Consider the following 26444-nt stretch of genomic DNA (forward strand, 5'->3'; position numbering starts at 1 on the left):
ACTAACACCTTATTAGGATTAGGCTGGCGTGGCCCGTGCTGCTGCCGCTTTGTGGTTCAGCAGCAGCAGCAGCAGCAGCGAGCCTTTAAGCTGCAGCTTCTATTAAAACTGCTGATTAAATCCCTCATGTCACTCCAGAAATCTCAGCCTTATTGATCCTGCAGCTCACAGGGTCCCTGGATTGCACAGAAATGTTTTTTCTACAAAAGGCTGGTTGGGGAGAAAAAGAGCTCAGTGGGGAATTTTGTATTGCTGTCTCCGTTTGTTTCCACATGGAAGGTTCACCACAAGGCCACGGAGCTGCTCCCAGGGCTGGACTGTGCCCAGTGTACAACCCCTATCCCAAGGAAGTGGGAGGGACACCCCATTTCCAAGACAAAGTYTCCCCAGGGCTTTTGAGAGGTTTATTTTTAATAATCCTTTTCACAAAAAAAAAAAAATTATATTCATTCCTCTCACCTCACTGTGGAATTGATTTAATTTAGCAGGAGAAGGGAGTCTGGAGTAGCTGGAAGGGGAGAAATGCTCCAACCCCACAGCAGCCATGTCCCAGAGTTAGCAGGGGACAGCCAGGCAGGGGCCAGAGGACACCCCACATACCAGGAAAAGCATCCAGGGTTTATCAGGGAGCTTATCAGCCCTCCTGGAGGCACCACTTACCCTCTCCAGGGAGRAGATGATGAGGCTACACCTGGAAAAGCCTGTTTGACTGCGATCCCAGAGYGGCATCTCCTCCCCCTGCTCCTGCTCAGCCAGCCCGGCTCAAGARGCAGCAGTTTCAACCATGTTCCTTGAAAATCGGGCCTTATTTCRGAATTTCAGTTTAAAGGGAATAGGGAATAATCTCCCTTTGCAGATAAACACCTGTGAACAACCCCAGGCTGCTSCCAGGGATCAAACACTCAGCAAGGAGAGAGGTTTCACCTTCCCTGCTGGAATTCCTCCCCTGTGGGAGCAGCAGGAGGGGCAGTGCTCTCCTTGCCATGCTCCTTCATGGTTTTAATCCCTCAAAGCCAGGCTGGATGKGGCTTGGAGCAGCYTGCTCTCCTGGATTGGAAYGAGATGAGCTTTAGGGTCCCTCCAACCCAAAGCAGTCTGTGATTCTGTGACCCCAAATAACCCTGACCCCAAACCGAGCCCTGGCCTGGGAGGCAAACAGGCACCAACCAACCAAGAAAAACCCCAGGAGGAAAGGTTCCTTTACTGAATGCTGCAGAAGAAGCCTGGTAGGTTCTGTTCTCGGTGCCGGTGTCCACCGGGAGGTGGAAGGTGCCCTCAGTGGCACAGGACGAGGAGGTCTGGGGCCAGGCCTGCTTCATCAGGAGTGTGGCTGGATAGAGACAGAGAACAGGGGTCACACGAGCARTGACAGACAAATTCTCACATTTATGGCACATTTGAGTCACCTTGCTGACCTCTTCCCCCAWGTTCCTACCCCTGAGGTGCTGAGCCCCACAGAAGGGGCTTCACACTTTGTTTGGGGCTTGGAAACATTCCTGCAGCCCCAAAGCTGAGCAAAGACGTTCCACACCCTCCTCAGACTCTAAATGAATCCTCTCTGAAGGTACAGCCGTCAATCCAGAGTGTCACAGGCCTGGAAACTGGGAATGAGGGGCTGAGGAGGCTGAGGAGCAATCAGCACATCCTCGTGATGGAAAAACACATCCCCAAGAGCACAGGGAACCACTGCCACAGGTCTACTGGCCCACCAAACCCTGCTGAGACTCTCCTGGGGTGGGAGAGGGATGGGGAGCATGAGGACACCCAGCAGTGCTGCTTTACTGGCCATCTCCAGCCATGGGAGATGCTCCTGGATGGGAGATCCTCTGCTGGAGATGTGGAAACCTGCTCCTCCCTCCACTGAAAACCAGGAGGTTTGTGGGCAGGGGGAGATTCAAGCCCAACTTCTCTTCCACTCAGGCACTGATCATTTTCTGCTCCAAGTCTCTGCCTTCTCCCAAAAGTCTGGGAGTTGTGAAGGATTTCCAGGCTGCCTTGCTTTATTTGCCACGGCAGGCTGCACCCAGGCACATCACGAGCTCCCAGAAACACTCCCTCACTTCTGCTTTTATTCACAACCAGATTCATTTTTGCCTCTGGATTGCACAGAGGTTTTAATCTCCGAGACTGATGAGACAATTCATTCTGATGCTCCACGAATCCTTCCTGTGTGGTTTCTTCTCTCCACATTAAACCCGCCACAAAATCGAGGCAATTTGGGTTGGAGATGGCTGGGAAATTGCCACAGCTCTGCTTGTTCGTTATTAAATCACAGATCCTCGGAGAATCCATCACTTGAAACTACACAAAGGGTGGATCAAGGAGGCTTCCAGGAACGTTAATACCTCCTGGTCCTTTGCAGTAATTCACAGGGATCACAATCCAGCCATGACTACATAATRCCATTTAAGGGCTACCTCCAACCAGCATCTTCTGGATTTGGTTTACCCTCTCGCCTAGAAATAAATAAAATAAAGATTTTTCCAGCATTTCCAGTTTAATCCCGGGAAAACCATCCAGTGGGAACTGAGCAAACAGTGTGAGTTGGGGGTCTCTGCAGAGCTGGGACTGCGCTCTTTTCCTGATAGGACCTTTAGACCACGCAGGAATGTTCAGGATATATTTCAAGKGGGAAACACAAAAATATGAACCCTSCCAACCCAAACCATTCTAGGATTTCTTTCTCCCTCTGACAACCTCATMTGTGATGGATACAGCCTCCAACCCTAAACAAAGTTTGTAATAAACTTAATTCCCTGGCAGTCCCACTCCTCAGCGCCTCAAAATGATGGGAGCATTTGTCCTTGGAAAGCCTTGCGAGGCACTAGAGGACATTGACCCCTCCAGACCCCAAGACACCCTTCAGGGGACCCACTGGTGTCCCCAAAGAGTCGGTGGGCACCTCTAGAGGATGGCTCAGAGCAYTGAAAGGAGCAAAGCAGTGTTTTCTCCAGGCGGGATCCAAAGCTGGAATGGGGGCTCAGAGCCTCCATCGTGTCCCATCCCTAAATTCCCTAAATTCTGATTTTAGCTCTGCTCTGTAAGGGCACCACTGCAAAGCCATCATTTCTGCCCTGCATTATTAATAAACCCAGCTCCAGCCTCCACGAGGCAAAGTGGGTGTCCTACTTTCAGGAAAATAAAAAGGGAGGCTTTAATGAAGGAACTTAAAACAAAACAACCATGAGCGAGGCAGAATGCCTGCGAGGGAACATGCRCCAGGCTTAATGAAGACATACATAATTTTATTTTTTTTTAATTGTGTCTCTGCAGCAGGGTGATTTTAGATGCTCATTTTTGCATAGTTAAAAGGGATTTTTTTTTTCTTTTTTAGGAACAGTGTCCTAAAAACCCAGGCTTATTGCAAGCATGAGTTTGCCATGCTGGTGTTTTACCTTGTGTCTCTCCCTCTAAAAACTGTGGGAAAATGCAGCAGGAAAATCACACAAGGCAGAACCTTGAATTGGAATGGGAAGGAATTAATAAAATCACAGAATATCCTCAGATGGGAGCRACCAGCAARGATCATCCAGTCCAACTCATGGCCYTTGCTTGACACAGGGCTCSTTTGGGATAATCTGGGGAATAATTTARCATCTTTTAGGGTTCCAGCACCAGCAATTATTCTCCAGAAATTTGGCACTGAGAGAGAGAGAGGAATCACAACYGGCTCCAGTTATCATTTCCCTTCCTCACTGCTGCAGGACCAAGGGGACTCCAGACTTCTCCAAGCTCCCCTCCGYGATTCCTTACTCTTCTCTGATGCTGCCACAAAGTTTAGGTGACAAGATTGTTTAATTCCCAYGTGGATCCCAGGATTTTGGGAACCATGAGGTCAAGAGAAGAGCACAAGCTTTGCTGACTTCCAGCATCAGGGAGTGTTTGGAGAACATCAAGGACAATATAAAAACCGGGCTTATCTTCACTCAGGGGRTCATCTCCTGCCAAGACTTTGAATGGAATCCCAAAATAAATTGATCAGGTTTGGGGCAAGAGAAACCTAAGGRGCACCTTTAGGGTGGAGCAGAGAGGTGATGAAGCTGGTACAGGATACCTCTGTCCAAGAGACCTCACTTGCACCCCACAAATTCAGCAGCCATGAGCAAAGGATGCTCTTCCCACTTTCCCAACATCCATTCCAAGCAATTTTAGGGGGAACATTCACCTGGGTAATTTCTCTATGGAGAATCAGGTGAAACCTTGGTTTGGGATTGCTTTCTGGTGAGCTGGAGGGATTTCAGCCAGCAGGCACCACCCCCTCCCCAGCCTGGGAGGTTTGGAACAGGACCCTGTCTGTGGATGGGATGCTCAGGAGCAGGAATTCTGCTRGGAACACGCAGCATCTCTTCCTTTTTTAGATTCAATCTCTAAAATCCCTCAAAAACACGTTTAGAATTATTCTGCTGTTTCAGAAGTCCAAGACTGTAACCCTCGAGCTGATCCCCAGGGTGTCTGAAGGACACACCAGRAGCACATTCCTCTCCAGGTCGTTTCCAGCCTCCGGAGTGACAGCAGCTCCTTCAATTTGAGGAAACGCTCCCTGTGCTGATGCAGGTTTTAACTCAGCCACTGAACCACAGAATTGCTTCAGCCCAATTCCATTTAGCACAGTCGAGGATGCTGTCACTCTGTCACATGTCCCCACTGCTGGGAGATTTTATGGCGCTTCTTTTCCATCAGTTATCTCTCACAATCTCTTTTTTTTTCTCCTCCTGGAAGTCTGTTTTCCATTGAGAAGCGACCAGTGAGTGTGGTGCTCGGAGGTTCTGAGCAGCAGAACCTGCCCCTGCTTCCCACAGTGGTTAAAGTGGTTTAATATCTCGCTGTGATATTAAATTGTATTGATTTCAAGAGCTGTAAAATAGATTTTCACAGAACCAGAGACTTGGTCTGGGTTGGAAGGGACCCTCAGGAAAATCCAGTTCCAGCCCCATGCCTGGGGCAGGGACATCTTCACCTGGACTAGGTCTCTCAAGATTTATGGGAAACTTCTAGAAAGTTTTAATCCCAAATTTAATTTCTGCATTTTAATCTTTATTGTTTCCTCACTAGTTTAGTACTCAGCTGTGTTACCCAATGGAACGTTTTTGTTCTCCGTGCAAAACAACCTCTCTGGACATCGGGAGATTTCCAAGACGGAAATTATGAAAAGCATTTTTTAAGGGTGAGAATCAGAGGAATAAAATTTAAATGTCAAAGGGTTGTGGCAGATCTCTGGCTTGAACATTAAGCCATGCAACAAAAAGATCTGGCAAAGGGGGACAAAAATGATCAGAGGATTTTTTTTTTTTTTTTTTTGCATGGCAGGGGCTGGGGACAAGTGACATTTCATAATATCCAGGCCAAAATGCCAGAATGCTGCAGCATTTACATTCCTGGCTGAGCAGGGAGGATGTTGCCAGCCTCTGGAAGGACAAGCTACTAATAAATTTATGGGCTTTTTCTTATTCTATGGAGTTGTTTTCATTTAATTGCTCCCATGTTATATCCTTCAGGGGAATTTGAGGGTGGCCAGCACACATCCAAGGGAACAGAACTTGTTTCATGTTAAGGCTTTAATGGGAAGAAATGCAGCTAAAGACCTTATCAAAAGCACATAAACCCAAACAAAACACAACAGATCCCTCCCAGAATCATCCACAATCAACAGTTTTATGGAATATGTATCAACTGTGATGGGGAGAAGACAGAAACAAAAGTTTTTGGCAACAAACCCATCATTCCTGTTTCGTCAGCCTTGGAAAGCCCCTGAGCCTGGGGATCCACTGATTTTATGACAACTGRGAGACTGAAACCTTGGCAACTGCAGGGAGAGAGGGTTGAGCAAGGCTGGCACAAAGTCCAGCTTTGAGTTCCTTACAGAAGCAGCTCTTCTGCTGCACCCTGAGCTCAAAAGGCAGCTCCATTCAGAAGTTTTAGAATCCTGCAGCTCTCCTGAGACAAAACCATTCAGGATAAACATCTCAAGCACAAACATCTCAAAGTCAAATCAAAGGGAGAGATACTATTTTTCAATAATAATGCTTGGGATAAATTATAATAAAAATTTTCAATAAAAGTGCTTGGGAAGGGGTGAGCCAGGAAAGTTTTGAGGCCTTTTTGAGGATTTTACCTGGGGCGTAGCCGGGGCTGCTGGTTGGATACATGTTGGGATTGTAGGCTGGGGCAGCGGTGGGATAGCCTGTGGGGTAACCTGCAAGGAAACAAAAGGAAGAATTAGGATTTCATCAGCAGGGAGCAAGGATGGCGCCCCTGCAAAGCAACAAACAGCCTGTGTGAGCACAGAGGGGAAATGCAGGTGGGTTCTGTGGAAACAGGAAGGGACAGGGACGTGCTCCACAGACCCACACGTGACATCATCAATATTTCATCTTTATTCCTGCAGAATACAAGGATCYGAATGCAGAATGCAGGAATGCTCGCTGTGCTTTGGAGAGAACCACTGGGAAAATTCACGCTCTGAATGCGGAATTCAGGTACAAAACCCCATCACAAAGGCTCTCCTGGGAGAGCTCAGCACTTCCATTAACCAGAGGTTCGTGCTGAGGGGAAGGTGGGGATCCTGCAGGAAAACACRCCCCTATTTAAAATATTTTGTTTTATTAAATAACAGTGAGCATGAGTCTGCTCTCCCCCTCTCTGAGCACCACAAGAGCCACAATGCAATCCCCCATTCCCATGCCCCAAATCCCACTGCTCTGAAACCCTGGCACCACTGACTACTGTGGCAAAATGCTGAGGTTCATTTGAATAAATCTAATTCAACAATCATGACCGCTGTACTGGAATAAATGACTGGATGTTCTACCCTCTCATTTTCATCAGTGATATATTTGGCTTCTAAATCAGGTTAATTAAAAATTGCTGTAGTTAATGTTGGATAAGCAGCAGTTTAACAGATTTTTTTTTAATTTTTTTTAGGCTCCATGAAACTCTTGTCATCGTAGCCAGGAATATCTAAAGCCTTTCAGCAATCAAGAAGCTCCTCAGAAAGTTATTTGCAGACCCAGTGATTGCAAGCAGAGCATTAATGATGAGGATTTTCAATCAGAAATATCGTTTCTCTCCATTTCATTAGAAGATAACCATGATTTTTCCAGGACATCCATTGCTCCACACTCATCCTGTTTCCTCCTGTCACTCTGGCCAGGGTGCCAAACCAACTGAAGCATATTTTCCCTGAAATTCTCCCACCTGTGTTTTTCCATGAGGTTTTACCTTCTTGTCACATGGTTTAGTAGAACCCCAGACTGGTCTGGGTTGGAAGGGACCTCAAAAATCCCCCAATTCCACCCCGCTGCCATGGGCACAGATGCTGATGGCTGTGTGTGAGCCATGGTGCTGGGAAGCTCCTCGCTCATTCCCAAGGGATGGGATCTCTTGGGGCACCAAGAGATTCTTTGGATCTTTGCTGCTGGAAAATCCCCCCAAAAAGCCCTGAAAAAGCCGTAAACTGCTGCAGTCTTCTTTAGCAATAATCCCAAACCACCACTCCTTAGTCACCAGCCACGACAAACACAGTCCTGTGTGGTCACAAATGTTTCACCTGTGCCCTCTGAGGTGCCAACAGCACTCACCACTGTCAAACTCAGACAAAAAACCTCTTTTATTCAGACTAAAATGCACAACATTGGGGTTATCCATAAAAAAAAAAAAAAAAAAAAAAAAAAACCGAGCCTGAAATAAATGAAACCACAGGAAAAGTGTGGCTTTGGGTAAGATTTTCCATCCAGCCCAATGCTAAGGGATTTATTTCAGGAGACAACTGCGTATTTATAGAATCACAGGGTTATTTCGCTTGGAAAAGACCTTTAGGAGCATCAGGTCCAACTGTTCCCCAGCATTGCCAAGGCCACCCCTAACTCATGTCCCCAAGTGCCACATCCACACCTTTATTAAAACCCTCCAGGGTTGGGGACTCCACCATTGGYCTTTCTCCTTTTTTTGGGTTCAGTTTCAGCTCAGCAGGACTCCTCCTTACCGTGGTACCTTTTGTTGTTCTGAAGGTAAGTCATGGCTGTTTTCAGAATAATTTTGGCTCAGATAAACACGATTTCTATCAAGGAAGCTTTAATAGCTTTGGATGCAAAAAGAAGCCCTGCTCTGCACTATCTTCCACTCYGATCTCATGAACTCTGATAAGTGCTGACCTCCAGCAAGAAAACTTGTCCTTTCTATTTTAAGGGGAAGCAGAGATGGGAAAGGTACAGGAAAATTAATGTGGCTTGCTCCTTTTTTTGGACACAGCGAAAAATAAGAAAGTAGCAGAATCTGGGGCAATTTGTGCCAGGAGAAACATGCCTGGCAATTCCCAGCACTCCAAATCCAGCAGGTTTAAAAATACATGAGGCATTTTTTATTTAGCAGGGCCTGTTGTGATTGGACAAAGGGAAAGGTTTGGGTCTGAAGGAGGGYTGATTTAGATTAGATWTCTAAATTAGAGGAARAAGGGTTTTTACAATAAAATTTTGGCACAGAGTGCCCAGGGAAGCTGTGGCTGCCCCTGGATCCCTGGCAGTGCCCAAGGCCAGGCTGGACAGGSCTTGGAGCASCCTGGGACAGTGGAAGGTGTCCCTGCCCATGGAATGGGGTGGCACTGGACCTTTAAAAGGTCTCTTCTGATTCAAACTACTCCACAATCCCATGATTTTTACTGGTTTTGATCCTTTAGGATTTGTTTGTTGGCTCTTCTTCATTGCCCAAATAATCCCAAATCAGCTCCTGAGTGAAGTTAAAGCTGCGGTCCCCCATGATGGTCTCCATGTCTACACCCCCTTGGGGACAAGGCAAAGGATCCAACAGCCAGGAATGAGCTCAGGAGAGGTGGCAATGCCAAAGTATCTGGCATCCTGCTCTGATTTCCCCCYGGAAAACCCAGGAGACCTCCTGTAAATCCCTGCTGCTCCTGCTGACTCTGCTCCCCTCCTGGCACTGCCCTTCCTCGTCACCCTGAATAAARAACAAACCCCGTTGACATGAAAATGTCAGGAACAGAAAGAAAACATCCTTCAGTTTCTACAGATCTGCACACGACAGGACTCKGTCTCTGCTGGGGCTTGAGGCCTTGCAGTGGTGCAAAAGGAAAGAAAATGAGATGAAAAATATTGAACAGAATTTATTAGATTCCAAGTAGAAGAAATCCAAAGTTGTTTTGCGGCTCATTTTAATTTAATATCGTCTCCACAATCAATAGGAGTAAGAAAGGCAATGTTCATTTAATCTTGTCCCCAAGGAAAACACCCAGCAACATTCCAGCTTGGGGAAGCACCGACTGATCTGCTTTAAAAATCATCACACAATACCTGGGCAAAGCAAAAAGCACGTGGGGCTGCATCAAGAAGGTTTTTTCAGAGCCACCTTGAATTCTTTATGTATTTTAAATATTTCTGTATCAAAATAACCAAAATAACACCCAGGCAATGACAATGTACACGTGCTCGGGCTCTAAAGGACTTGGTTCTCGCAAAATTCTTGGAAGAGAATTTGCTTCTCCTTGCTTTGGTCCATGTGTCAGCCTCCCACCGGCTGGGAATTGTCACTTACAACCCCTGAATTCCAGAATGTGCCACTTCATTCTTTCAAGAGTAGTTTCACTGACCATTATCTGATGGAGGYGTTAATTGCTACAAGCAGCTGACATTAATTCACAAGACAAAAAATCCTCCTTCATTCTTCTTCTTGGAGTCTCAAGCAGTGCAGGCTCCTGGAAGTGGCCCTATCACACGGATTTGTACAGGGACAGATGATAAAGTCCCTTATCTGAGGGCAGGACAAAGCACTAGGAAACCTCACTTCATCTCCTTGAGCCGCCAAGGACTGCAGCTCCACACTTGAGAGCTCATCAAGCACCAACATTCCCGGGAAGGAGAAGCAAGGGCCCACACAGAACTGTCCCTCTTGTGGCATTCCTTGCTCCAAGGTGGATAAATRTCAGAGATTATTTGGGTCTCTTACTCCAGGGAGGACATGGAGGGGCTGGAGCATGTCCAGGGATGGGAATGGAGCCCCAGGAGCAGCTGAGGGAGCTGGGAAAGAGGCTCAGCCTGGAAAAAGGGGGATCAGGCTCTGCTCCCAGGGAACAGGGACAAGAGGAGAGGGAACGGCCTCAGGCTGGCCCAGGGGAGCAGGTTGGATATTTAGGTTGGATTTGGGGAAATTCCTTCCCTGGCACAGCTGCCCTGGGCAGGGCTGAGTGCCCGTCCCTGCAGGATGTGACACCTGGGGACATGGGGCAGAGCTGGCTCTGGCAGTGCTGGGGAATGGCTGCACTCCATGGTCTTGGAGAGCTTTTCCCACCTGATCCTGTGATTCTGTGTCACCAATTCTCCCTTTGAAGCCCCTGAGCCCTGTCCACCCCTTTGTTTGTGCTGAGTGACAGCTCAGGAGCTGCAGCAGCCCCAGGAACATTTTTGCTTTACGATCACCTCCTCGGGTCAGCCAGATGGAGCCAAAGCATTTTCCCCTGCAAAACACTTTCATGTTCTATTTTAAGGCCATCCAGCATTTCTCATTCTTTATTGCCCAGCTCTCAGAAACTCTTAAAAAATAGGATTTACAAGCACCTTCTCAGGACAAAAACATGAGCAACTTCATGCCTTCAACCGCACCCTGCTGTAAATCCATTCCCTGCAGAGCGATGGGGGATTTATTCCTGCAGAAAATCACATGTTGGGAAGCGAATGTGCAGATTTGGAATTGAGGAATTACCCCAGAAGTGAGAAATGAGGGAGCAGACACCACGTAGGCTCCCTGGAACAGCTCCAGCAGGCAGACTGGCAGCAAAGGCTCTCCAAAAGCACTGATTGCTGGGAGCAGTGACAYTGGAAAGGATGTGCCTGGCTGTGTGCTGGAGAGGGGACATGGAAGGAGCAGAGAAGGACATCTGGGAGCTGATTGTGCCTCCAGACACGAGCAGCTCCAGCGATCCCAAAAGGACTGGCACAGGGGATTTAGGGAGCTGCCCTCAGAGCAGCTTCTCACACAGGGCATTGCCAGACCTTYCCTGCTCACTGGGAACTGTTTCAAACATCTCTGAGTGAATTCTGCCCTGCCAGTTCAGGGCAGGAAGGATGGAATAACCCCTCCTTCCTTATCCCACAGATCCCTCTGTGTGATGGACAMATTCCCACGGCCCCTGCTGGGATGAGCAGCCAGGTGAATGCTCCTGGGAGCTGCAGGAGCAAGTTCCACCTCACACTGATCACCCAGGTACCCACAGCCCTCCCRGGGAACTGCTCCAGCCCTAAAGGGGTGTGAAATCAGAGGGGAAAGAAAGCAAGGGTGGGAGTGCTCTGAGAGCAAGGTAATGGATGTCTGAGAATCCAGCATTTCTGAAGGCTCTGAGACAACAAATGCACTCGTTCCCATGAAGAAATRCCACCCCCTTATTACTGTTTCAAGCCTCATCAGCCCCAGGGCGGAGCAGCCAAACCAACGTGGATGCACCAGACACAGCAGCAGCTTTGAAAAAGATTCACTCTCACAATTTGATAACCTCGCTCCTGGAGACCTTTCACAGTGGGTTTTTTTTCTCACCTGAAGGGTCTTTCCCTTCACATCAACACCAATTATTTCCTTCTCATTACCCACAGCCATGCAGAACCAACCTTTCACTGTCCCAGGCTGCTCCCAGCCCCAATGTCCAGCCTGGTCGTGGGCACTGCCAGGGATCCAGGGGCAGCCACAGCTTCTCTGGGCCTCCCCACCCTCACAGGGAACAATTCCTAAATCCCAATATCCCATCACCCAGCTCCATATTCCCAGGGCTGTGAAGATATGACCCAGRGGAGGCAGGGTCCCAGGAGGGGAGGCAGCTCTGGGACTCACAGAGCAGAGGATGAGGAAGGAGCAGCGGAGTCCTCTCTGGTGAGAAGAYATCTGCACCTCCTTCCATCTCCTTCCTGTCCTTCCTCAGGATCACAGCCTGACCCACAGGGTGGTGGATTCCATTTGTGTGAAGCACACAGCCTTGGAGGAGTTTTCCTTATGGATTGTCCACATTTTCCATGCTAAGGACAACACTTGGAGCCCAAGGACGGGAGCTCCATGGGCATCACGGATAACACTACACGGATAAACCAAACCGCCCCACAATCCCACAAAACCAGCAGGAATCCAGCAGAAAACATTTTCTGGTGGTGCCCATTTCCTTTCTATTGCACAGACTCCTAAGAAAGCACGACTGGAAGTGCTGGAGCAGCAGAGGTGTCTCAGAGAAACACTCCCATGCCYGGCAGAACAGCTCAGACACAGCACTGCCCGCTCATCTCTGTCCCACGGGGTCACAGCGCTGACACAGCGGGGTCCTGCCCGCCTGGGGACAATCTCCCAGCTTGTCAAAGACAAGGGGAGCTGCAGAATCCTGGATCCTGCGAATTCAGCTGGAAAAGCAATGATTTCACACACAGTTCTGAGCTCTTCCATGGACTGTGTTTGCAGGATGCCATGCATCAGCTGGAGGCTCTTTCCTTCATCGTGCCAGGAATCAGGAGACTTTACAAGCCCAAAAAGATATCAAGGAAATGACAGAAGCACTGTTTTGGACACACATTGCCCTGATTTTCTCTTGCCCAGACAAAACATGCTTTCAGACCAGTTTTTAAGGTTCAATACAGCTGAAGCTGTCGGACAAAAGAGAGCATTCCCATTTCCATTCTTATTCCAATTCCACCTCGGTTTTGCTTCCCACCTACATCCAAAATAAACCTCCCAGGCCTCACTGCAGCTGTCTGGGCATGGGATGCATTTGGATGAGCAAAACTCATCCTGAAAACTAGGAGCAAAACTGTCCAAAAATATTAAAAGAGATTGTTGCTTGCTTGGTGCAGGCACTATAAATAAACCGGAGTGACAGAACTTGTCAGACTGTCAATCAATGTCACTTCTGGGCCAGAGACATGTGTCACATCCTCTCCTGTGCTCASACTGTGGCAAGGAAGTTCTGGAACAGGGTTTAAGTTGTGCACTATTGATTCTCCTAGCAATGATTGACTTGGTTCTGTATTTGAAGGATCCAAAGTGGGATGTGAGCAGCCCCTGATGATAAAATAAAAGGCTTTGTTGCTCCACACAAAGTGCAAGCCTGAGATAAAGAAGCTCCTTTGCAGTTTTTCTTAAATGCTCAGCTGTGGCTCAACCTTATCCAATAACGTTCCCCAGGGAAATATTTAGCTGGAAGGATTAAAATAAATTAAGATGGCAGMAGAGTGCTCAGACCGTGTGGTATTAAAATCCCAGGATTGTTTGGGTTGGGAGGGACCTTAAAGCCCGTCCAGTCCAACCCTCTGCCAAGGGACACCTTCCACCATCCCAGCCTGGCCTGGAGAGGTCCCAGGGATGCATTATTTTGCTTTTCAGCCATGAATTTGCCATTTCCCTGAATCTGTGGAGGGCAAGGAGAGCCTCACCTGGATGCTCCTGSTCTGGGAGAGTTTCTGTGGCAGCTCCAGAGGGGTGTGAGGAGCTGAGAATGTAAATGGAGGCAGGATTCTGCTCTCCATGCCCTCAGGTGATGGGTTACAGCAGGATATTCACAATAACTGCTCAGAAATCAGCCCTTTGTGGGTTCCAAAATGCACTTGTTCATCTGGCTCATTCTCAACCCATCCTTTTCAGCTCTGCTCCCAAGCCAGGAGCTAAAAAGGGAATCAGCTCAAGCCCAGTGTTCTGCCCCAGCTGTAATTCCTGCTCTCCACAGACACTGTGGCCATGGAAAACCTTCGTGCTTGCAGCTGAGGAAAGGCTCCAGAGAGCATTCCTGACACTTTCCTAAGGAAATTCTCTCCTCTTTTCTRTCTAATGTAATTTCTCTTTTCTGCCAAGCTGGTGTTGGCAACAACTGGGAACAAAACAGAATCCTGGAATGGTTTGGGCTGGAAGAAGTGATGGCAAAAAGCTCCTTGCTTTAGTTTTTCTTGTTCAAGATGCTTTTGAATCTGCCAGTGTTGGAGCTGCCTTAAAAATGGTATTGCAGGGGTGCTGCCAAAGCCAAGGTGCCCAGCACTGCCCTGAGCATGATCTACAATTAACACAGCAGAAACTGCAYGGTAATTAATCAATTCATCAGCAATCAATCAATTAATTGACTAATTAAGTCTCTGTATGGCACAAACATTGTCCTGGCTCCCATCTCTGCTTTTTACATTGTCCTCTGGCACTGGCAGCATCCTCCTGATTTCATCCTTGATTCACACCCTCAGACAACATCTCTGGGGACACCACATTTCCTATTTCAGCTCATTTTAATAAGAGGCAACTCCAGAACAGTCAAAACAATGTCACAAATCAAATTACTGCCCCAAAGGGCCAGTATGAAAGCATGAATGTAGAGATTTCCATTTGCAAAGATAAAAATTCAAAATGATAAAACATTTAGGGTTACAAGAAGAAACCAAACTCAGGTTTGGGGATCTCAGCATCCTTAGATATTGAAATTTTTAAATGCTCATTAACTTTCAAATGTCCATATGGTATTTTGGACATTTTGGCCTTGCACCAGGGAAGTGAATTGCTCTCAAATCCATTGGCTGTGGACAAACACAGCAGCAGATGGAGCACACGGAGAATATTAACAAAAGCAGGTTTTGGGTGTTAAAAGGCTTAATGGGTCTCTCACATGTGTTGGGCCAGGAGATCGGATTCAAATTGTGCTTGGGGGAAGCTGAGAATCCCTAATATTTGAGCTGGCAAAACTCCAGGGTGCTGTTGAAAAAACGGTTCTGGTGGAAATTAAATCTGATTTCACCAGCTTGGAGGTGCAAAGGTTTTGTCAGAGAGGCAGCAGGGACACAGTGATCCCACAAAGATCCCTTACCCCAAGCTTTTTGTCACTGATTTTCCAGCCAAGAGCTGGGATGAGGTTCCCTGGCTGTTACACCAGACCCTGGAGAATCCCATCAGCTCCTGCCCAACTCACCGAAATCCAGGCAAGAAGAGCACAGCGCTGGAATCATGGGGCCGTGCAGCATTTACTGCTTCTGCCTCATCAACTGCATTTCTCAACCCCTAAAGAAGTGTTATAAATCGTGTTCATTCCCTGTAATCCCTTTCCTAACAAAAATAAAAGAAACWAATTTCTGGGAATACTTGGAGTTACATATTTGCACCAGCTGTTCTGGTAGAGCATCTCTTCAGAAAGCTTGGGAAGGGAAAAGTAAATACAAGAAAGCAAACAGAAATCCYTTCCCTCCACCCTGTAAATATTTCATTCCTTACAAAAAGCCCAGAAGAAAATCCAAAGGCAATAAACCCCCCAGCTGAGGGGTGACAGCCTGGGATGTTCCAGCACAGTTTTCATTTGCTTGCTATAAAACAAGGATTTCTACACTGGTCCAACTCAGCAAAGCAATTATTTAATTAAATAAATTACATTTTATGGTGGAGGTGCATCCTCCTGGTTGCTCAAGCAGCTAAAAAGTGATAAATCTGTGGCAGCTCCTCTTTTGCTTGTTTGAAAAAAATCCCAAGATTTGTGTGAGTATTTCACACGGACAACTGGGAGACCCCTGCAACCCTCAGAATGGGTGGCAGATGGACAGAGGGAGGAGGATGGAAAATTTCTCCATGGAAAGGATTGTCTGGGCTGCCCAAGGAAGTGGGGGAGTCCCCATCCCTGGAGGGATTTAAACATCTATGTTGCTCAAAGTTTCATCCAACCTGGCCTTGGAGACTTCCAGGAAYAGGGRAATTAAAGGTCTTTAGGACACTCTCTGCCCCCTCATTTCAGAATTGGGTGCTGGGTTGTGTTTAGGGAACAGCTGTGACTTTAAAACCCTCCAAGGGTTTGGGGATTCTGCACTGGGAACCCAACAATCCGCTCAGGAATTCGACTTCCCAGCAGAAACGTGGGCACTTGGCAAATCCAGAGTGAGTCACGGCGCTGCAGGTAGCGAGGCTGGCTTAAAAATAACACAGCCAGCGTGGCTGGGAAACAGCAAAAAGGATCAGCACTGCCTCCAGGAACAGCAAATTGGAGTAATGGACTGGGATGGGAAAGGAACAGGAAAAAAGAGAACAGCTCAGAAGCCAAAGGAGCGAAAGGCACAATGTCGAGTWAAATAAAATCAGAGATTCCTGTACTGGGGGCTGTTGAGTTGAAAAATGGGCTTAAAAAAGGGAAGATGACTAATTATGGTTTGGGACTCAGAACAGCAGCAGGCTACAGCTTTCCCAGCAGACCCCGAGGGATGACTGAAGCGAGGAGCATGGATAAGGACAGGGGAGGGGCAGCCAGGGAAAACTCTGGGATGGTCTTTAAATTGTTACCAAAAACCCAACAGTATAAAACTGCCATTAATTCATGGCTTCAAAGATCCTTCATAAAATATCATCTGAGGCACTGGAAAATGAAAAATAGCAATATATCCACATAATTGTGGATTATAGATAGAATCATGGAACGGTTGGTGGAAGGGGACCTTAAAGCTCATCCAGTGCCACCCCTGCCATGGGCAGGGACACCTTCCACTGTCACAGGGTGCTCCCAGCCCCAGTGTCCAGCCTGGCCTTGGGCACTGCCAGAGATCCAGGGGCAGCCACAGCTTCTCTGGCGCCCTGTTTTCTCTACAGAGCCAAAACTCTTGGCAGGTTTTGTCTTCTGCCTAAAAATATTAATGGGAACAGTTKAGAAGTAAAGGCAGAGGTTGTGTCTGCATTTAAAAATAACTAAAATAGCTAAAATAAAGCATGTTTGTATTTCTCCTGGCACAACATGAGTGGCAGCACATGGGCCCTCAGCAGAGGCAGTGGTGCTGCTTCCCTTCAGCTCCCCTGAAATCCTCCTCTGCCTGGATTTGTGCCTCCCACTCCATCTCAGCACATCAGAGACCTCCCGTCATCCACAAATCCTGCTCTGCTTCCAAGCAGGGTGAGCATGAGCTCCATCTATTTTACTGCARAGGGTTATTTGAAAGGCTCTGTGCAAAGAATGCATTTAAATTATTCTCGAGCCTCAGCACTACAAAACACTGAGACAACTCCCCATCTCTCTAAGCTCTTCATGGATTCACACATGGCCTGGAGAGGCTGTGGYTGCCCCTGGATCCTTGGAAATGTCCAAGGCCAGGATGGACCRAGCTGGGATAGCGAAAGGTGTCCCACTGCCTGTGACAGCACAGGAGGCTGAGGAAGCTTTCCCATGGCCTAAAGGAATCAGCAATTTCCTACAGGAATCTGGTTTTAACAGATTGATTGGAAAGGGAGCAGCCTGAGGAAACACCCCTAAAGATTCTKCTCCTTTGGAACACAACAAGTGCCAGTTCCAGGTCACCGGGCACACAGCGAGCAGCTCGAACGCAGTGCTCGGTGCACGGTGACATCCTGGGTGTCCTTGCTGGCACAAAGAGACTCATTTTGGTCACATAACCACCAGGCACTGCTCCTGTTCAATGCCAATGAACTGCTGCAGATTTCCAGCACAAAAATCAATGCATCACAATTAATTTATCCCAGTACTGTCCTGCAGGATGTGCCCACTGCAATAAATTGATGGAACACCAGCTTCATTTCCTGGGTGGAATTCTAATGTGTGCCACTGCCTCTCTGCTTCCCCAGGTCACCGATGGCTCGAATCTGAGCTGTTATCCTTCAATAAAACAAAATGAGACCTGAGATCCAAAATCTAGCTGTGCCCCAGCACTGCCATCAAGTGCTGGGCCTTCTGCCCCGATCCTTTCCAAAAATGACAGGACCAACAGCAAAGAAATTGAGAAATATAACAAGACTCACTTTCAGTATTTCATTTCCAGTCAAACAAACTAATGAGAACTCTACTAGAAGTCCTCAATTTTCTAAATTTACATTGGAAGCGTTTCAGGAAATGCATTTTAGTTCAAAGCATCACAGAATCACAGATGGTTWGGGCTGGAAGGGACCTTAAAGCTCATCCAAATCCACTGCTCCAGGGTGCTCCAAGCCCCATCCAACCTGGCCTCGGACACTTCCAGGGACGGAGTGGCTGCATCTCGAAAAATGTCTCTGCCTTGCAAATGTCAAGGAGAAGAAATGACYTGAGGGCAGTTCATCACTGTCACAGCTCTGGTGAAGAAGTTTTAAAAATGCATGAAGCCAATCACCTCTTTTTGCTTTGCAGTGGGTTTTTCTCCTTTCTCTCTTCAGAAATAAACTAACACACAAGCACCCCAAGAGTTTTACTCTAAAACAGCTTTAGAAAGGGCTTTCACAGGCTGCGAGTCACAACTAAAAATGCTTTTAATGCCGTCAAAGAGGTAGTAAAGTTTTACAGCAGAATATTTTGTATAAAATTCCAGATTGGCTTGGGTTGRAAGAGATCTTACAAATACCTCATTCCACCCCTCTGCCCATGACAGGGACACCTTCCACTGTCCCGGGCTGCTCCTAACCCCAATGTCCAGCCTGGCCTTGGGCACTGCCAGGGATCCAGGGGCAGCCACAGCTTCTCTGGGCACCCTGTGCCAGGGCCTCCCCACTCTCACAGGGAACAATTCCTGCCCAATATCCAATTAAATCCAATTGAAGTYATTCCATGATCACATTCTGGTGAGTTGTGGTGCATGAGGAAAGCAGGGGGAAATGTTTAGTGTTTAGAACTGCCATCAGTCATGTGGCAAGCTGCTGGAGAAATTTGTTCCAATAAATACAAAACCTTGGTATCCCCGACAAGGGCTGGATCACAGTGCCTTGGACTGGCCCGGGGTTATCAGGAAAGGGGAGGAGAGGAATTTCCAGAATGGGTCCATTGAACAGCAGAAGTGTTTCAGGATGAGGATTACTGWGGGTATGATATCACACATTCCAGAGAACACGTCTATGTGCTCACTGAAAGAAAAGCATGGAATGGAAGGAATTGAAGGGATTAGAGTGGAATTGTTCTGTTGGAAGGGATGGACAACAATCAGCCCAGCTGCACACTGGGCTCAGTTCAAAGGTTCAGCCAGTATAAACTGGTATGTGCAGCTTCAGTGTTTGCCCTGCAGTGACCTGAGAAACTGAAGAGCACAGGATGTTCAGGAGAACAGCTCTGGGGAACTCCCCTCTCCCCAAAGGTGAGAGCAGCACTGTCCTGGGAGGGCCCATCCCACACACAGAGCCCCCACCCCAGCAGCACCTGCTGATGTGCTCCTGTGCCATTTCCACAGGACTTCCAGGCTTTCCATCCCATCCCATCCCATCCCATCCCATCCCATCCCATCCCATCCCATCCCATCCCATCCCATCCCATCCCATCCCATCCCATCCCATCCCATCCCATCCCATCCCATCCCATCCCATCCTCTTGTGCCTCACTCTTCTCCCCAGCACCCATCCCTTCATCTGGCACAGCCCCACCCCAAAAAGCCAAGGTGAGCACCCCTCTGTGCACATCCCACCCCCCTCCCCATACCCTGGTTCCCCCACAGAATACCACACCCAAACAGGTGCCACATGACAAAGGCAAACCCCAAAAGCCACCCCCACATTTCTCCTCGCAATCCTCCTGGCAGCTGTGACAGATTTGGCTTCTCCAGGCTGTTCCCAAATCCCCCAAATTCCTGCAGCCCTGCAGCAGAACCTGTGCCACCCTGGGGGAGGTGCCTGGGCTGTCCCTTTCACTCCAGCTCTCCCTATGGACACACACTCGGCTCTGTGAGGATCAGGGAATATCCATCCCTGCAGACAGAGCTATTAATAGGCACTCACCTCTCCGACTGCAAATTCCAGCCTCTTCACAGCCAATCCTCGCCTTCCTTAAATGTCTCTTCTCATCACCATAACCCTCTCAGCCTACTGAAACCCCACTATTTTAATCTTGCAATATTAAAGACGATTCCAGCAGACACTTCAAAAGAAAAGGAGCCAATAAGAAACAAACAGTTTGAGGTCAGGGTCTTTCCCTGCTCAGCTCACAAAATAAAGAGGTGAGATTCCTTCCCCCTTCGATTCCTCTGTGCAAATTTTAATTGCTTTTCTGACATCTACAGAATGTAATCTTCTTCCCGTGTTGTTCCTAGGATTAGGGCAGGACGAAGGTAAAGCTATTTTTGATTAATATGGAAATCAGAAATTACTTTCCAGAGAAAACTGGGGACTGTTCCTAATGCTGCTTTATCTTTGGGGAATTACAAATCTGAAGAGTAACAAGAGCRAGCTGGCAGCTCACTGAATCTTCTGACCTGTGCAAAAAAATGCCTAAAGACTTTCAGAAATCTCTTCTGATGGAAATATGTGATTGATGTAGTTAAGAGGGTGTTCAAGATGAAGACAAAGAGAGTTAAATCCCCACAGAATAGGGAACATCAGTTTATCTGGGGGGGCGGAAAAAAGGTGGTGGAGGACAYATAGTGCAATGAAACCTTTCTATGATTTAAGACAAATGTAATGATTACRTTTGCTCCAAATTCAAAGCTGTTCCTGCTGAAGTACAAATATTCCTCATGACCACTCAGATGGATTTCTGGTGGGTGAAATTATGAGGAATCCAGTGGCACCCAGTTCCCCCTATTTGTGTGATGGGAAGAATTTGGATGGAGTGAAAGGACAAAGGGGAATGACTTTAAATTGAATGAGAGTGGGTTTAGGTGGGATATTGGGCAGGAATTGTCCCCTGTGAGGTTGGGGATGCCCTGGCACAGGGTGCCCAGAGAAGCTGTGGCTGCCCCTGGATCCCTGGCAGTGCCCAGGGCCAGGCTGGACACTGGGGCTTGGAGCACCCTGGGACAGTGGAAGGTGTCCCTGCCCATGGCAGGGGTAGAACTGGATGCGTTTTAAGGTCCCTTCCAACCCAAACCATTGTGGGATTCTGGGATTCTCTGCCTAAAGACTCCAAGCTATGTCAGCAGTGCCATCTTCCTGCCAGGAGTGCCTGCAGGAACAGGAGACTGGAGATGATTTAGGAGTGAAAAAGGGACACCCTGGCAGGTCTCAGCCTGGGAAATTTCCCTCGAGTGCTCTGTGAAGTCCCCCCAGTGCCCTGTTCCCACAGAGCCRTGCGTGTACACCGAATAATGGGATGCCTGTGGAAGACCAACCATATATTGTACTGTTCTTTAATGTTATCATTGGACGTGTGAGATTAATGGGATTTTCAGATGGAATGGCAGCGCTTCAGCTTTGGCGGAAACAAAGGCATTAACTCTGCCTACCAGAGAGGAGTGAAAAGRGACAACTGCATTTTATCTTGAAAGCCCTCAGACACTTTCAAACACATGCAGAAATCAAAAGCTCTGTGTAAAGAGAGGGAAAGCCCTCCAGGACCTGTTGGGCCACGCTCCCGTTTTTAAAAATGACAAGACGTGGGAGGAGGATATTTAGTGTCAAGAAACAATGTGGGAGCACGAGGCTTGGCATGTCCAAAATTGATTTAGATGTGGGAAAATACTGAAGCCTGAAAGCTCAGAGGTTCAGTTTTGTGTGCCAGAGAGAAAAAAACGCACAGTGATATTGTCACGTTCAGTGGGAATCCAGCAGTACAGTGGGTTTAGATGTATATATAGACATTCCCTGTGTTCTGTCCCTCCATCCCTTGTCCCCAGCCCCTCTCCAGCTCTCCTGGAGCCCCTTCAGGCCCTGCAAGGGGCTCTGAGCTCTCCCTGGATCCTTCCCTTCTCCAGGTGAGCACCCCCAGCTCTCCCAGCCTGGCTCCAGGGGGCTCCATCCCTTGGAGCAGCTCCTTGTTCTCCTCTGGGCTCTCTCCAGCAGCTCCAGCTCCTTCTGCTGTTGGCCCCAGGGCTGGGGCAGCTCTGCAGGTGGGGGCTCACCTAAGCACAGGGGCAGAATCCCCTTTTCCTGCTGCCCAGGCTGGGGGATCAGCCCCTGGCACACGGGGGAATCTGGGCTGGAGCAGGCGGCCGGATCCTCCCGCAGGAATACCAATTACACAATTAGAATATTATTTCAGCAGTTGGCCATGGTGACATTTCCCACTGTTAGGTGGCTCTGGCCCTGCCAGGACAGATTAGCAAGGCTCACCAAACGTTTTGTTTGGCTAAGGAACAGCCGAAGGGCACTGCCTCCTTATTCCATTAAAAGCGCCGCAGGAACTTGGTAACATTTTCCTGTTGATCTCCACTGCTCTGGTAAATGGAAACCTCATCCCTTCCTCCAGGAGGAGAGGAGACATTTTTAGGAAGGGAAAMCAATTTCCTCCCAGTGTTATTGAGTTAAACAAGGTGGTTCAGTTTTCAAAGGTATTAAGGTCGTTTTGTTGTTCTCCCACCGAACGCTCGCTGAGCTGTCGGAGCAGCGACAGAGGAACTTCAGCTCTGCAGGCAAATTCCTCCAGATCGTGGGCTCCAGCAGGGAGGGAAGGGTCAGAACACACATCCTGACAGTGATGGAACACATCTCAATGCGCAGAGCTTAGAACAATTACTGCTGAGCCGCCCTCGGCACACCGGGAGCGAGAGAAAGGAAAAAAAACCCAACATCTTTGGAGAGATGAACAATCCTTCTCGTTATCAACACTTCATTTACTATCTTAGTTGCTTAAACCCAATTATACCCAGAAGAGACAACTATGAATGAAGAGGATCTGAGCAAGCCCAGATAATGGGAGAAGACAAAAACCCACTCCAAGAGTAATGACCTGATTTGGCATTCATCAGTCGCTCGCTAACGAGCAAACGCTGATTTCAAATCTAAATTCATGTCAAATGCTGCTGGATAAAATTAACTCCCAGCATATTTCAAAACACCCATTCAAAGTGTCGCTGCTGCTTCCTCCCTTGCCCTCCAGCAGACCAGACTGTGTCCCCTTCCACAGCTCCTGCTGTTCCTCCTTCCACCACTTGACACATTTTTCAGTTTCTGCTCATGGAGTGTCCAARGCCAGGCTGGACAGGGTTTGGASCAGTGAACAGACCCAAACACATCACTTTTGGTTCATGAAAGTATGGAATTGTTCAGGTTGGAAGAGACCTCTCAGACCATGGAGTCCAATCCCAGCACTGCCAGGGCCACCRCAAACCTGTGTCACCCAGTGCCACATCCACACGGCTTTAAATCCCTCCAGGGATGGGGACTCACCCCTGCCCAGGGCTGGACAGCCCTTTCCATGAAGGAATTTTCCCAAATATTCAATCTAAACTTGCCCTRGCCCATTCTGAGGCTGTTCCCTCTCTTCCTGTCCCTGTTCCACCYGGGGTAAAATCCATGAAGGGAAGGTTTGCAATTGTAAAATCCATACAGGGAAGGTTTGGAGGAGTAAAATCCATGCAGGGAGGGTTTGGAAGCACATACAGGGAGGGTTTGGAGGAGCAAAATCCATGCAGGGAAGGTTTGGAGCGGTAAAATCCATGCAGGGAAGGTTTGGAGGGGTAAAATCTGTGAAGAGAGGGTTTGAAGGGGTAAAATCTGTGAAGGGAAGGTTTGGAGAGGTAAAATCTGTGAAGGGAAAGTTTAGAGGGGTAAAATCCACATAGGAAAGGTTTGGAGGGGTAAAATCCATGCAGGGAAGGTTTGAAGTTGTAAAATCCATACAGAAAAGGTTTGAAGAGGTAAAATCACCTGCAAATGCTCATTCAGCAGCCACAGCCAAAGTCCTGAGCAGAACCTGAATCCATCACCCATCCCCACCTGCCCCAAACAAGATCCTCCCATCAACGTGGCCTTTTCATACACAAGCTAAGGTATTGATTGTAAAATATTTCTTTCTTTTCCCAGCCTCCAACTGCTGCAGCAAAAGCAATAATCCATCTGCAGCCCCGAGACCCAGGAGGAAGCACTCCTGGGATCCATTGGTTTGTACACGAGTGTGGGACTGACTGCTCAGTGATGCCCAAGAGGAAGTCAGGGTCATGAATACAAAAAAAAAGGGAAAAAAGTAAAGAAAAGGAAAGTAGGTCAAGCAATTCACGTCTGCTGAAAAGGACAAAGAACACCACAGATTTTTTATTACCTTATGCAATTGCTACCAAATATCTGAAGCATCCTTTTTATCTGATTCAAATCCCACATGAGTAATCCGTGATTAAATTTAGTGGGTGTGAAATTTCATTAGGTCGTTCAATTTTAAGCAGATTGGATAATGAAGTTCCGTCGTCCTTCAGAATTAAGGGGGAAAAAATGAATACAGTAATTTTTATCTCGCTCCCAGCCTTGCCTCATCTGTGAGATTATTCCCGTTCATGTCAGACACCCATGTCCTGCAGCTCCATCCTGGAGATCTTGGATGTGGGGAGAGAGGGAACTGCCTGGAAACGCTGGCCAAACCCAAACCAGACTTTAGCCGGTGCTTTTTTGGGATTAACAGAGACCAGGAATCTGAGTTTTCACAGCACAAAGATGCGGAGCAGATTCCGTCAGGGATGTCTTCTAAAAGATTGTGATTTCTCAAAAAAAAAAAAAAATCCTTTGGACTAATTCAGTGATATCACAATGGGAAAATGTTAATAGGTAGCAGATGCTGCTATAAGTCTTAATTCCTGACTCCAAAGAGCCTGATAATTCAAGGAGAAGCCACCAGCTTCCTTCATGCAAAAAGGTTCCRTGTCAAGACATAATGATGGATTTGGAGTTTTTCTTGGGTTTTAAAATTCTGCTTTTTAAAAATAAATGGTTTGAACTCTCACTTTATAAAATGAATTCCCAAAGGGTTTTTAGAGTAGCATGGGTGCAGTGACGGGCAGTGGACTGTGCAATCCATGAGCCACGCATTTCACTGGACATCACCCTGCTTCCCAAGTAGGACCAATAATCTTTGCTTATCCTTCCCCCTAGAGATAATAAATGCAATTAAATTTTCAATTTAATCCAAAATTTAATTGTATAATCCTGGCTGGGAAGGAGTTAAAGARGCCTGATTCATCTTGCTGTGTTTTCAAGCAGCTGAAGGCAATTGGTGCCAGTACAAATAAATAATATCTCTATCCACATCACAACCAAGGGTTTTCCTCTTGATGTTGTTCACCAAAGCGTGATGACAAATGATGGCTGGAGAAACAGGAGTTGTCAATTCTGCCCTAAYCGTGTTTCCTTTGAGGTTTGACAGAAGTTGCCGTGTTTATCCCTTTCTCCRAATGGCCACCAGGTGCTTCCAGCAAATGGACTGAACATAAACTGCCTTCCAGAGCCTTCCATGCTCTACTGCGGGAGAGATTCCTCAGGAAGGAAGGRAAAAAAACTCAAAAATTCAGCAGASAAGCTGAAGTTTGCACATCTAGAGAACCCTCAAGGAAAAGACACATTTGGAAAGATGATATTTGATGGGACAAGATCAACACATGTCAGCCTTGGCATTTATTAAAAGTACATCCCACCATCACCCATCTATGATAAACAATGTCAGGAGGACATGGAGCTGCTGGAGAGAGCYCAGAGGAGGCCACGAAACTGCTCCAAAGGATGGACCCCTCTGCTCTGGAGCTGGGCTGGGAGGGCTGGGGGTGCTCACCTGGAGAGGAGAAGGGACAGGACACAGGGAATGGCTGCCCACTGCCAGGGATGRATGGGATATTGGGCAGGAATTGTTCCCTATGAGGGTGGGCAGGCCCTGGCACAGGGTGCACAGAGAAGCTGTGGCTGCCCCTGGATCCCTGGAAGTGTCCAAGGCCAGGCTGGACATTGGGGCTTGGAGCAGCCTACACAGTGGAAGGTGTCCCTGCCCATGATGGGGGAAGTTCTAGCAATCTTCAGGGTGCCTCCCAGCACAAACCACCCTGGGATTCTATGAGATAAATCTGACCAGGAATTAATTTGAGAGTCTCTGGAGGGGGCGTTGCGAGACATCAGTCAGGCATCAACAGCAAAACAAATTAACACCACAAAATAGTGAAAAACACAGGAGCCAAACCTGCATCTTTAAATAGCCCCAGAGAGCTTTTCCTGTCAGCAGCAATTTTCTGGCCAAGCTCCACCACATCCTCCCTCTGCTGCACCCAAACCTGCATTTTTCACAGGCCTGAAAYGCTCCTCCAAGTCTGGATCACAGCACCTTCAGACTGTTTATTCCTCAAGCAGTTTCACGTTCATTTTCTCCACCATCTCACCTTCCCTGCCTGTCCTGGATGCTCTCCCTGATCTCCTGTCCCATGGAATTTCACCACCCACRTTCCTGGGTGACTCCAGAGCTCAAAGGAAAGATTGGCAGGGAGCAGGAAATGCAATGACTCCAAGTAATCCAGAGTCAAAAGCACCAGCAGCAGTGCCTTCTCCTGGGTCTGGAGTGCAATTCCTGTCACCCAGGAATGTCCCAGAGTGGTGGCAGTGCAGGCTGAATGGATCTGGAGGRGAACACGGAGAAGAGGCTCATGTCCACACAGGGCATGGAAATACCCTTTTTTGGCTAAGTTTGAAACTCAAATGGATGTGGCTCTAACTGAGTTTGCTTTGATTTGAGACAGAGGCTGAGGAAAAAAGGGCTGAAATGAGTCCTTCGAAATCAAATTATTCTAGTACTTACTACCCAGAGAGTTTCTGACACAGAATTATTCAATAATTGCTATTTTATRCTTTCTCTACCCCTCTTCTGCACTTCAGATCCTGCTGCTTCT

General features: G+C 47.7%; 1 protein-coding gene across 5 annotated transcripts in view; it reads right to left on the bottom strand.

Annotated features, from left to right (window-relative positions):
- The window catches only part of FAM168A (family with sequence similarity 168 member A), a 124713-nt gene that overhangs the window by 8552 nt on the left and 89717 nt on the right, over positions 1 to 26444 (bottom strand). For 3 of the 5 annotated variants that reach the window (XR_008965464.1, XM_057368151.1, XM_057368149.1), the window contains 2 exons: positions 6113 to 6193; positions 1172 to 1330 (listed from right to left, as the gene is read on the bottom strand). Coding sequence is in view for 4 of the 5 variants with exons in the window: in XM_057368151.1 (XP_057224134.1) it covers positions 1172 to 1330; positions 6113 to 6193 (240 nt within the window). In the remaining variant the exon portion in view is untranslated. The remainder of the gene's footprint in view (positions 1 to 1171; positions 1331 to 6112; positions 6194 to 26444) is intronic. The other 2 variants (XM_057368152.1, XM_057368150.1) reach the window with 1 other exon arrangement.

This window comes from Malurus melanocephalus, unplaced genomic scaffold (genome assembly GCF_030028575.1).
Source record: "Malurus melanocephalus ecotype Western Australia unplaced genomic scaffold, MMel_1.1 scaffold_89, whole genome shotgun sequence".
Classification (NCBI taxonomy): domain Eukaryota; kingdom Metazoa; phylum Chordata; class Aves; order Passeriformes; family Maluridae; genus Malurus; species Malurus melanocephalus.